General features: G+C 43.0%; 1 protein-coding gene across 1 annotated transcript in view; it reads left to right on the forward strand.

Annotated features, from left to right (window-relative positions):
• The first annotated feature begins 200 nt into the window (after positions 1-200).
• The window catches only part of fgd5a (FYVE, RhoGEF and PH domain containing 5a), a 29553-nt gene continuing 16420 nt past the window's right edge, over positions 201-13333 (forward strand). The window contains exons 1-5 of the mRNA XM_040159067.1: positions 201-432; positions 2397-5181; positions 11696-11813; positions 12813-12871; positions 13274-13304. Of these exons, the coding sequence (XP_040015001.1) occupies positions 423-432; positions 2397-5181; positions 11696-11813; positions 12813-12871; positions 13274-13304 (3003 nt within the window). The 5' untranslated portion in view covers positions 201-422. The remainder of the gene's footprint in view (positions 433-2396; positions 5182-11695; positions 11814-12812; positions 12872-13273; positions 13305-13333) is intronic.

Here is a 13333-nt window from a genome sequence, read left to right on the forward strand (position 1 = left end):
ACAGCCCACTAATGCCCTCTGTGCAAGCTGAGAGCTGAGATACGAAGCTGTGCATGGCAAAAATGAAACATACAGAGGGAGAGCTTGATTCGCGCTCCCGGCCCGCGCTGCGCTGTGTGGTTCAGCCCCAGGAAGCGCCGAGCAGCACCTCCCGTTTCCACGCAGGAGCGCACCAGTTTAAAGTAGCGTCGGCACTGGAGATGCACGCCGGCTGAGCGCTCAGCTGCTCACTCTGCGAACAGTCCACTGCCACTGGAGCCACCCGAGGCGACATGTTCTCCGGCTCTCCCGCCGCAACTTGATTTTTTCCCGCAATGTCTTCGTATTTGGATTAAAGTTTCCACGTCGTTTGGAGGGACGCGGTCGGCGCGGGGGAAAACATGCGGATAACTGTGGGATCCCGTGGATGATGATGTCCCACAATGAACGCAGGTTGGTTGTGTGTTCACGCGAAGAGTCTGGAAAACCAAACTTTTAAGTGTTTTGCAACAAACAAAGTGGAACAAAGCATGCGGCTCTGCTCATGTGTGCGCGTATTTGAGAGGTTTATAAGGGGGGCGGTGTTCATTTATGAAAGTGGTTAAGTCTGTCTGTCTATATTTTGCACATAGTTAACATGCAAATGCATATCCAAGGCAGCCTGGTGCAGCCTGTTTAGTGTTTGAAATGAGTTATTCCGTGGTTAAAAATGAAACATCACCACAACTGCAGAGGCTGACCGCACAACTACCGAGATTTACGTGGAAATGATTCGGCTGGTTTCCCCGTAACAGCAATTCTAGTAAAGGGAATAATATACACACAGTTTTGGAGTCGTTCTGTTCTAGGATAAGTAGCCTTCTGGGGATAGATCCAGGATTTTAATCTACGTCTGTAAAAGTAGACAGAGCCATTGTTGTATACAGAAGGTATACAGGTACCTTTCTTGCAAGCACAGTGTCCTGCATATCAATTATCTATATATATATCTATTACAAAAGAGAGAAGTTGAGAAATCGTTCGCTTGTTGTGTTGTTTGTGTATGATAGAATTTTTCAAAGAAGGTCGTTATTCTAACAATGAAATCCAATTTTATTCTACAACCTGGTCACTTTAGATTTTAGACAGGTTGTTAAGACTTGACAGGTGACGTTTCATGATCAGGACAAAGTCTGAAATCATATCCTGTAAGTTTGGCACAGCCAAGGTCCCAGTGTCTATCTCTTCCTTTGTTTTAGAAACATTTGTTTTAATTGAATTCTTGTTGCATAATTCATATCCTGTTGTTTGCAGTTGCGTTCTTTGTCAAACTGGGACCCTTGTTTTCTCTCCCAGTTTTATTGTTCTTTGACGCACTCAAAAGACCTTTTCCCCCTCAAAAAAAGTGTGGGTCTACCCATTTGAGTGTGTGAGGCAGAGTGAGTATGTTTAGTGAGAATCGGGGAAGAATGACAAGAAGGAAGTCCATTTGTGTTGTGAAAATGTGTACTCCTGGAGAGGTTCATGGAAGCGTGATGAGGGGCCATGCTGTTAATGTCCTTCCCCCCATGGACATCCTGTGTGGTGTCCTGCAAGGGGGCTCTCCTGAAGAAGAAGCTGGAATTCCTTAAAAAGGGCATTTTGATATTCATAGAGACAAAATTGTATACCTGTCAGTGTGGGCGGAATGAATGACAGTTTCTCACAAACATCACACTCAGGATGATGTCTAGAGAGAGCGAACGAGAGAGAGACAGGCAGGCTCGCTGGTAGAAAGAAAGAGAGAGAGAGAAAACACTCAGAGACAGCCAGAGTGCACACAGGGTTTAATAGGATGTGCGTCAGGGCAGGTACTAAATAACAGGAAGAGACGAGGGGTGTACACACTTTGTTAAGTACGGGTGTGTTTCATGACAGTTCTAAATTTCGTAAGCAGTACTCTTTAATGACTTCACAATTTTTAAGATTTAACTAAAAGTGAAGCCTAGCTTGAAGAGCAAGATGTGTTGCACAGTGTCAAAATTAGGATCATTAGAGGCTCCCTATAAGTTGTAATCATCCCTTTTGTTGGCATTTCAATGCACATAAGGACATTTATGGAATGTTAATGAAATCATCTTTAAATCTTTGATCAGTTGTTTATCTAATCCTGTTATAAGCGACCAACCTGCATGTGTCATTTCCCAGACAGGGAGATGTTATTGTTCCTCCTGTAACTACCCTCTGGCTCTGTTGTTTTTCCTGCTGATAATGTTCCCTGCAGCATTCTACATGTCACTGACAACTGTACAGGTCTAGGCTTCCTCTTTACATTCTATACAGAAACAGGGCCCAATATTTTACCCTAGCAAGTAAACAGTAAAACGTATTTTAAAAAGGAAAATGTTATTTGTGTGGTTTTTACAGCTTTTTAATTATCTTTCACTCTCTTTATACAGATTTTCAAAATCCACTACAAGCCCCTCAGCCAAAGGTCCGCAGTCATCTGACCATCAAAGTACAGTCCAAGCTGATGTCCAGGCCGTGTACCCGTGTCCGTGGTCCAAAACCGCCTGTCGCCCCCAAGCCAAGACCCCTGTATGAGTCTCACCCACAGGGGGAGGCCTGTCCCCCACAGAGCTTGAGTAACGGAGACCTGGCTCACTCTGATGGGGAGACTGAAGATCTCCATGAGATGGCTGAGGAGAATCAGGACAAAGAGGAGAAAAGTGAGGCTAGTGACAATGACACAGGAGACAATGACAAAGAGGACATAGTAGAGGGAGAAACTGAGGAAGAAAAAGAAAAAGAAGTAGACATATTAGATAATGATGGCGACATAGACAGCATTGGCTCTGAGAACACAGTTAAAGGAGATGATGGTTCTATGGTTGACACAACTGAAGATGAAAACACTGATAATGACTTGAACCGGCCTGAAGGTGGCAGTCACACTGAGGACGAGAATACATCAACACCTTCTCTTCTTCTGACTGAAACAGAGGATGAAGCAGGAGAGGAGGGAGAAGAGGAGCAACAGAGTTTAAGTAAAAAGACTGAAATACCCTGTGATCCTACAGGACTCTCTGATGAAAATGTAGAAGAGCAAAACCCTGATCAAACACAGTCACTCAGTCAGGGTGATAAGGAGAATGATATTGGACTTAATGAAGCAGACAGAGACCAGAGTGAGGACTGTTTGCACTGTGACTTAGTCACAGACAAGACTGAACTGGAAGCTGGAGGATTTGCATTTGGATTCAGCGTGCTGCCAACTGTAACTGAGGAGTATCCCTACGATGTGATTGGCCCCACTGATGATGCTAGTGATACATGTGAGTCATGTGACCCAGCTGAAACAGGGGATACAGAGGTATGGCAACCAGAACGGGCCACCAAGGACCTCTCCGGCTGTTTTCGATTCAAATCCAGCACTGAAGATGTGTTTGGGCCTTATTCAGTCATAGAAGCTGTTCCGGGAGACATGACCAGCACTGCTGACCCCGAGTGGATTCAGGATGATACTGATGACAAACCCTTAGATGAACTGCAAACGCCAGGTGCTTCTAACCAGGAACCTTACTATGTCTCATCAGATGATGTGGACAAGCTAGAGGATAAGCAAGCCCTCTCAGAACAGGGTGAGACTGAGGAGGGCAAAGAGGAGTCAAATCAGCTCAAAGACACAGCAAAGGACAGTGAGTCAGCAGATGAGTATGCAGACATTGACGATTCACTCTGTCCTAAAGCAGATGACTTCGAGCAGTTGGAGTGTGTTTCATCAGAGGATTATGTTGAGATTGGCGATGAGGATGAAGACGAAGAAATGGAAAAGAAACATATCAAAGGAAAAAGTGCAAAAGAGAGAACTGCTAAACGAGAGCAGGCCTTCCTCAGCCACAGAAAAAGCTGTCAGCCTCGCCTCAGGTTGTGCAACATAACAGTGCCAGCAGACCTAGACCAGGGCCGTACCCCAGAGCTCACCAACAGAGTGGTGTTCGCCCACACCACTGAGGCCTTCGAAGAAGACATTGAGGAGCTGGACTGCCATATTGTGCCCTACTATGAAGACACAGACTCCGACAGTGAAGAGCATATATATGAAGAGGCGGGGTTCGACTCAGAAGGGGAGAGCTTTGTAGCACTGGATAGGAAGACTATTGTCACACGGTCACGCTCTTATTCAGGGAAAGTTCCAGGATATGTCCCAGAAACTGTACCAGAAGAGACAGGGACAGAGTACCAGACTCATGACTACTGTACAGTGGCCTTGGATAAGAACAATGAACCACTCAGCCATTCACAGCAGCCTGGGGTCAACTGTTTGATCCCGTCTATGAAGTCTCGCCGCTTCTTATTATATTCTCGGTCTGCAGAGGGTCAAGAATTGTCCTTGACCACCCCAACAGACATCAACAAATCTCTGAAGGATGAGTTTAGGATGAAGAGGAAAGATGACACCCTTTCCCTCCCATGTGTCATAACTTCTTCTGGAAGCTTCTCCCAGCGTAGCCATCAATCGTCCAGTGGTGTTTCCACACCAACCTCTCTAGTGGACATCCCACCGCCCTTTGAGCTGGCATACATCACTAAAAGACCAGTCACCAAGAGCTCCCCATCCCTCCTGATCCAACATGAACCCAGCGACCTACCTAAGAAGAAGAAGTCTTCCTTTAAACGCTTTCTGGCGCTCAAGTTCAAGAAGAAGACAGATTCGAAGGGTTTCAGTGATGGAAGTGTCCGCTCTTCACGTTCCTCCTCCGAGTCCAGCCACCATGGCCCAGTAAGAGTCATAGAGCTTGATCATAGGAGCTCTCCTCAGCTCCAGTCCCACATGGTGAACCCCCAGCAGCGTCCTTCAGACCTGCCATCCACGTTTGTCCTCTACAATGACCATCAGAGGAGGAAAGGTGACCCCAAAGCTTACGGCAGGACCGTCTCCAGAGTAGAGTCCTTTGAGGAGCGTTCTCGCCGATCTGTCATGCCACTGCCTTTGACCAAACCTCGCTCCATCTCCTTCCCCAGTGCAGACACCTCAGACTATGAAAACATCCCAGCCATGAGCTCAGACTATGAAAACATCCAGATCCCAGGCAGGCCCACCAGATCCCACACCGTGACTGAGTTTTTTGAGGATCCAAACCGCACAACAGTTGCCTGCAATGAGAATGATGGCTATGTGGATATGAACAGTTTCCCTGGGATTGACAGCAAACCCCAGACATTGAAAGCAGACACTGAAAGGTATACTAATCATTTGTTTATACTAAAATGGTTTTGTATCATCTCAAGCAAAATTTAAAGGATGATTCACCCAAGTTACAAAAGCATATATGCTACCATACTAGTGGTATTTAGCCTTACCGATAGATTTGGTTTTATTTGACCAGTTTTGAAGTATCTACGTCTGAAATATCTGCTTCCAACTCACAATGGCAGGCCCAATAGACCTATATAGACTTACACACAATGGAGGAGTCGAATGGCATTTTGTTCGTGGTGCTCGCAGCACTGAAAATTACATTTACTCTTGATAATCCACAGACTTCACTGTGAATAGTTTTCACTAGAACTAATTTCTACCTAAGAAATAGTCCCTGTGAAAACTGTTGACAGTGGTACTTCTGAATTTTGTAAATGTGATTTTTTTTTTTCAATACTAAGACCACTCCAAATGTAAATCCATCCACCGAAATTGTATTTAAGAGGCAGACCAAAACCTCTGCACGGATAGCTATCCCAAATAGACCCCTTCACGAGAAAATATAAAGTATTCATTCATGACTAATAATTAGACCTCATAAAACAATTAAATGATCAGTTAAATCGGCAGAAGATTAATTGGCTGCTATTTTGACATTGGATTAATCACTGAAACCACTTTTTGAGCAAAAGTCCCAGATGTTAATTGGCACTGGCTCAAACTCACCAAATGCAAATATTTGCTGTTTTTTATAATTTGAAGATGCCCCCCCCCTTTAAAGTTTTAAGCTCAACTGTCAGGCCTGGTCCTATCCACTCACAAGTGCAGTCTTGACCCCTGAACAGCTGACAGATATTCTCACACCGTATCTCAGATGAGCAGGGGGCACCTGGTAGAGTAGAATTGGACCTACCTCTTGTAGTAAAGTGTTCAGTGAGAGATGAGCAGTGTGCTGTGGCACCACTGGCTTTGGGAAGATGGACGATGCATGTGAGAGATCTCACTCCTGTTTTTCATTTGGTACATTTAGAGGTCACATCTGGTGCCACTGCTTCCTTTGCAAGTCTGAGGTGATAGAACAGGTAATGGCAATTGGGTAGCTCACTGGGCGCAGGTTATTCACATTAGAGAAAGTCATTATGGGCTGCAATTAAAAGTGAAAAAATGGAGGTGGAGAAGGATGAGGAAAAAGGCGAGAGAGCAAGGGGAGGGGATGTGTTAATAGAAGGAGCAGAAGAGTAAGGAAACAAAGAGTAGAGTGATAAAGTAAGGTACAAGAGGGGGAGGGGGAAGTAAGAACAGGAGAAAGGGAGCAAGAGCAGTTCTGCTGTAATTGCTCTCCTGTACCTGACACTTATGGTTAAGTTTAGGAAGACTTTTATTAAAGGAGCTCTCTCCCGAGTGCTTCTCTTTCATTGGACCCTTGAGGGGCCACAGGATTTACTGCAGTGTGTAATAGAGTGAGGAATCACGGCAGTCAGTCTGTACCAAATTACCCTGCCCTGTGCCACAGCTTCAGCTACTATGGGCCACAGTCTTCCCCCAGTCTTAATAAAATAGTTGTGTTAGATGACCTGTGTGTAGTCAAAGAGATGGGCCATTACCAATAGTTGCCTTAAAGGTTTCAGATAATCTTGAGGCAAAATGCTTCTGCCTCAGTTTGTTTTCATTTCTTGTGGTGTGCTTTCTTTATAATACATGTGCAGTTAACTGTTGTTTATTTCACAGTTTTATTTTGCATATTCTGTCTTTCATAACTATTTTGCCTATGTAGAAATGGGCTCAGCTTGCAGTTCATATAATTTATATAACTTTTCAAACACATAAAGCTTGTAATTACTTCTCCTCAAGACGTTCTGTGCAGCAGACACTCAACCATGATTTCCGCATTGTTTATGTGTAGTGTACTTTAAAATTTCTACTTTAAATCTCAAAGTTTGAAACCCTTCCATTTACCAGTGGTCACTCAGTGAGGGCTCTTTTTCTCCCACTGATGTTATCAATGTGGCTCATTGTGTGTTGGATGGTCTCACACCGCTCACAGTGATGCAAAGAACCTGTCTATCCCTCACTGCATTCCCCCTGGAGACGCATCTGTTGCCAGGGGCACTCTTTGGAGTGTCACCATGGGCCTAGTTTATGTTTATTTGAGGGTCAGGGCATATATGTGTGTACGTGTGTGCCCACTATGGAACTCATGTGTAGTCAGTGTAGGTGTTTGTCCCTGTCTTTGTGTGCGCATCTTGCACTAAACTCTGATCAAAGCTTGACTTTGCCACCGTTCCCGTCAGCCTAGCTGATGATGGTGGTGATTTATCGAGAACATATTCAACAGTCAATGTGGTTGTAAACCCAAAGAGAAAAACAGTGGATTTTTGTGGTGAGGAAAATGTTTGAATGGCCCAACAGCACTGCATACAAAAGGACCATGCCTACAGTAGCAGGCACGCATTTTAAAAAGAATTTACAAAGCTGCTGTGCCACAGGCTTGGCTTGATTCCATTGGTGTGATTAATGTACAGCGCCATTCAGACTCTACTTCAGCACATGCATTCAGGCTAAGCAAAGAGACATGTCCATTAGCAAGCTACGGTAGTGTACAATGGAAAAGGAAAATTCGCACTAATGATTCATCCCAAGCCTAACCAAGGTGTGTGTTTGTAAGCATGAGTGTGCATATACGTGCATGCACAATAAGTGAATGTTCTGTGTTGCTTCATTAAAGATGAAGGTCCTGCTAAGCATGCTGTCTCAGCTGAACTGTTCAGCCACGTAGCCGTGTAGTAACAAATGAGTGTTGAAAAAGACGTTTTTAGCAAAGAAAGCCCACAATTTGTGATTGTCCTCAACTTAGAGAGCATCAAGTGTTCCTAATGTCAGCTTTAAGCAGTTCCAGTTGGACTTACAACAGCAACAGATGTGTTATTTTCCCTTTGCACACAGTAAACAATGTCTATAGTGGCATGCTCAGTAAGGAACTGCTAATGTATACAAATTTGTACATCTCTAGCTTACCCTTTGGCTTCATTTTCCCTTCAAACTGTTCAACCTGAACCTCTTCAGAGTGATGACAAAGCCCTGCCATGGCCTCTAAAACAGCTCCTCCACCCACTGTTATGTTAGCGTTAGTAGTGATGAGGGAGCCATCTTAAGTACATTGTTGTACTGGGTGGTGGCTGTGTGGCGAGGTGGTGGACAGGGTGTGTTGTTGGCTTACCAGGCCTGGTGCCAGGCGCTCTTAGGTCATTGCCAGGTCATCCCCGGGGAGGAATTGTCCAGCCTAGGAGCTTCCCACCAGCCTGTTTACAGGAAATGCAGGATGAGGGCGGGCTCTGGAGGGAGGCAGCGAGGTGGAGAAAGGGGAGGACAGATAGGATGAAGGAGGGAGAAGGGGGTCAGAGTAGTGGGGTGGAGGTTCCCAGACTTCCCCTTGAACAACAAGATCAGGTGTAGCCCCTTCAGGAATGCCAGGTCTGCTGTTTTTGTTGCTCAAATTTGTCAGGAACGGATCCTCTCGCTTCACATACCTCAAACTGCATGTCTGACTCTCTTGGTACAGTGGCATAGAGGATAAATCAACTGGTGAGCATAGGTCGTAAAACTGTTGCATATGTGGCCAGGAAATCACAGCCAGTCACATGATGTGGGTTTATTATTATCCAAGCCATCCTCTATCACATCACAGGCAATGCAGCAGCAGTCAAAGCACCAGTATCTTCACAGATCACTTCATCACAGTGTGGCAGCCATAGGCTGCATGTAATTATCATCACTAAAAGGAGCAAACAATTTAAAACTGCTCCCATTCTCTTAATCCCCCCATTAGTATCAAAATCTTCCATAGTTAGCCAACTAATTAATCTATTCATCTGCGCTTATTTGCTGTAATAATGCCATTACAAGTGGAAAAAGGCCTGTCTGATTGCTCCCAATATATATTTTAATACACAACGTTTAGCTCAATTGAATTAGATAGTAACAGTAGTAACTACCTTCAAATTCACAGGATATTGCGGGTATATAGGTCCTTTTACAGAGTCACAGTGTCCTACGCTGATTTTGACACGGTACATTTAACTTTTCCATGTTATAAAAGACATTGCATTCAGCTGGCATAATAGCATTGCCTTAATGGTTTTGTGAAAGGGTTTCGTATTATAGTACCACATTATAAAAACTCCTATACACAGGTTTAAAAATGGTAATGTTATATAAGCTGAATGGAGCTATAAAACAACCAAAGTATATTTGGGATTTTACTGTGAGAAAAATGAGCTATGTTAGTAAAGAAATATTCACAACATCCAACAAAAGCAGCTTCAAACGTTAATCTTTTCTGTCTAAGACAAATTAGATGTAATTTAAAGAAGAAATTATTCCCGTTTAACCATTTAGAGCAATTGCTTTTTTAGTATTAGGTTTATTTATTATTTACTTATTATAAATTGGACACAACCCTCCATTACAGCACAAAAGGATCGTTTTCCGAGATTGTGCTGTCGATGGTTGAAGGTGAAACGGTTAAGGTGAGAATCCCCGGCGCAAAGTATATGAAAAGAATTCCCCTTACTCGGACAATAAATCAGAGCGTAAGAATGAGTTCAAAGAGGACCCATCCCTCCAGCTTTCTCTACTTCCCAACATCGGCCAGGAGCCCACACTAGGTTGACCTGTCTACTCGGAGGTAAACCATGAGTAATGGGCTGTCGGTGCATTCTCCAGCCCACCCAATAAGGCTGATGGTTGTGTGTGTGTGTGGTGTGTGTGTGTGTGTGTGTGTGTGTGTGTGTGTGTGTGTGTGTGTGTGTGTGTGTGTGTGTGTGTGTGTGTGTGTGTGAATCTGAAGTATGAGTATGTCTGAATGGAGATGAAGTCCACTGGGTAACTCTGTTAACCTTTGGTCTTCAAATGGCTGTATACTCTCTGCACACACAGGGGGCTGTATAAGACATCAGGACAAACGTTCTTTATGAGGCAGTTTGCATGTGTGTGTGTAAATTAATGAGAGTTTGTGCATATAAGTATGCATTTGTTTAATCTTATTTGCATTAAAGTTATCACATCGTTTCCTTTACATATTTTATTTTTTGTTCGAAGCAGAAAGCAATGGGAGTAGGGCCTCAACTTTTGATATTGTCATTATCGATAAATCTGCGAATTATGGCCAAAACCCAAAAACATTCAGTTTACCGTCACATAAGATAAAGAAAAACAGCAAATCCTCACAATTGAAAAGCTGGAACCAGCATATGTCTGGCATTTTTGTTTGAAAAATGACATAAAAGCATTAATCAAATAATCAATAATTATCCAAATAATTTAAGGAAAAAAAACCTTACAAAATACTTTCCATTTCTGATGCAATTTTATGGTGTGGTGTGCTCTTTTTATTCCTGTTGATAACTAGTCAAACATGAATGGATTGAAAAAATATTTCACAGCAGCAAACAAGTGAATCCGTTGTTTTTTTTAACAATTGAATAAATCAATCAGTGCCTCAAATTTAAATTTGTCATAGACAAGGCAGACATTAGGTTTTCACTTAAATGACCAGAATGCAAAGCAGCTCTTGGTGATATTGCACTTTGAGTAAGTGTACAAACTATAAAGAAAGATAGATAAATAAATAAATAAATAAAAATGGGGATTCCCATCAATTCCCACAAGGGTTTGCTTTTCTTTTAACATTATAAGTCAGTTTAACTTGATATTATTGGCATTATTCTATCTTTAATTGCAGTACCTACAACACCCTCGGTACATACTATAACAGAACTCAATGGATAAGACAACAAAGTGTCCTTGGGGCAGTACATTTCTGGACAACCGTGTTATGTGACATCCTACACAAAGATTGAACTTTTCTATCTAAGCTTTGTTACATAACATTACAAGTATGCAATGAAACCTTTCCATTTGTGGTGAAACCTGACAACAGTCTCAGCGCTGTCCTATAACAGTCTTATAGCTGCTTCTACAATACTTGTTGTTATCCAGTTATCATCCCTGCAGTGTGAATTAGGTCAAACATACTGAATGGGTCTTAATGGGCCAGAGCACATTAATAATTACCAGAGATAACATTTAAAGGGATTACATGTGAAATGACCTACAGCGTGCCCCCCTCAGGTATAGCAGCGCACTAAAGGATTACGAAGGTACGTACACAACTGTGCCATCTGTGAGAAGAACGAATCATGAAGGGGATTACATTGTGCCACTGGAGGACTCCATGTGAGGAATGGAACTGTTCAGGGACACACACAGGAAAAGGGGGGACTTGGAATATTGTTCAGTGTTTTGAGAATATGCTGCTGCAAAGATAGTTTGCAATCAATGGCTTTTAACTGTAAATGTGCTATTTGAAATGTGCGTCCTCTATGCTGCCTTGCATTCCCAGTTGAAGAAATTCAGTGCCTTTCTTTATGGTTAAAGCAGCACTATCAAAGACATCTTGTAGTATATGGGTATGTGTGCTGTTATACTAGTAAATATTCATATTTCAGTACCAGTGCTGTTTTGCTGTATTCATACTGTCTTTTCTCCCCTTGGCAGTGCCTACACAGAGCCTTTCCCAATGAACCCCATCTCTGCTGGGCTGTCAGCGGACGAGGACCACGGCCGTACCTCAGAGGAAGAGGAGGGGGTGGCGGAGCAGGGTTATGACCGACAGGTGAGACATAGGACACAGAGACAAACGAAACAAGTTAATTCAGTTCTCTGAGCTACAGACTTGTCCAGAAAATCCACATGGTGAGGTCCTCTTCAATGTTTTATTGCATTAATGGGCCTTAGTTTGGAATTTTAAGACATGCACCTGACAGATTTGAACAAAATGGCATCATACCATAAAATGAAAGGAGAGACCTGCAGGTACTGTGGGACATATATAGGTCTCGAGTGATCCATTTGCCTCTAATATACACGTAAACCTTTCCCTCTGATTCACTGTTTTGCTAATTGTAATGTGCCGCATCAAACTCCCCAGACTTCCGTACAGTAAAACATAGTTATTTTACAGTATCTCTGATATGGACCCCACCCGTCCTGCTGCTACCAAAATAATATCAGACCCCTGGTCTCATCATGTGACACACATTTCCTTGTTTAATTCTTCTTCAAAGGAGAAAATACAATAAATTGAAGAAACATAGAGAGGAAGAGGACCAGAGAGACTTGAGAGTTGGCCTCAGTTTTAGGAAGTGTGCTATGGATCAGTGTGCCTTTCATGGAGTATTTGTGAAATGCATCAAATAGGAAAAAATAACACTGACAAAGCACAGGAGTCTTGCCGGTAAAACCTTCTAAATGACCTCAATGTTATGTTTTGGCTTGGATGTTCTGAGACCCTGTGATTAGCCTCTAAATCAATGGGCAGCATTGTTGTCACCACACACATAGCCTCTTATACATAATGCATCTGAATTTAAAAGTCCTGTATTTGAGAAAGGCTTCATGTCTAGGGTGCACTGTAATGAAATAATCAGTCTTATTTTGACAGCAGAAAACCTTAAAAAAAAAAAAAAAAAAGTTAATTTGCTTTTTTGTCGGTCTCCTTGGTTGCTGCATAGCTGTTCCCATTAATGTTTGAAAGGAGTAAGTGCCCACAGAGAGCCTTTAAACATTAGCTGTGGTCATTCATCTCCCACTGTTCTACCTCTTTGTCACACAGATTGATGGCCGATCCCGAGCGTTCTACGTCGCCAAAGAGCTCGTCGAATCAGAGAAACTGTGAGCATCTGCCCTCGAGGAGTCCCCCATTTGCACTGTTCTCCTGCATGTCACCACGCACAAACGTGCTGCATCCAAATCTGCGGTTTTGCATTTTTCTGGCCATATTTCTACTCTCCTATTCCTTCCAACTGTATCTCTCCTGCTCCAAAGCTATTTCATCGAGCCGCCTGCAGAGTAACTGACAGCCACTTACACAAGTGTCTATTCTAACTTATTAAATACACCAGCCTTGCCCTTGCCCCTGCTACACACTTAACCATTCTTCTGATGTAGTTTTCTCGTCATGCATAATTGAAGAAATTGAATGAGTCTTGTAAGATTAGTGTAGTTGTGTAGAAGGTTATAGATTCCTTTTAACATTTTCATTAAATCTTATGTTTCTCTCTTCATGTTTTGCAGACACGTCAGCGCCATCAAGCACCTTCAAGAGGTAAGAAAACTTTTGCTGCCACGCCATGT

Source organism: Xiphias gladius, chromosome 21 (assembly GCF_016859285.1).
Source record: "Xiphias gladius isolate SHS-SW01 ecotype Sanya breed wild chromosome 21, ASM1685928v1, whole genome shotgun sequence".
NCBI lineage: Eukaryota > Metazoa > Chordata > Actinopteri > Istiophoriformes > Xiphiidae > Xiphias > Xiphias gladius.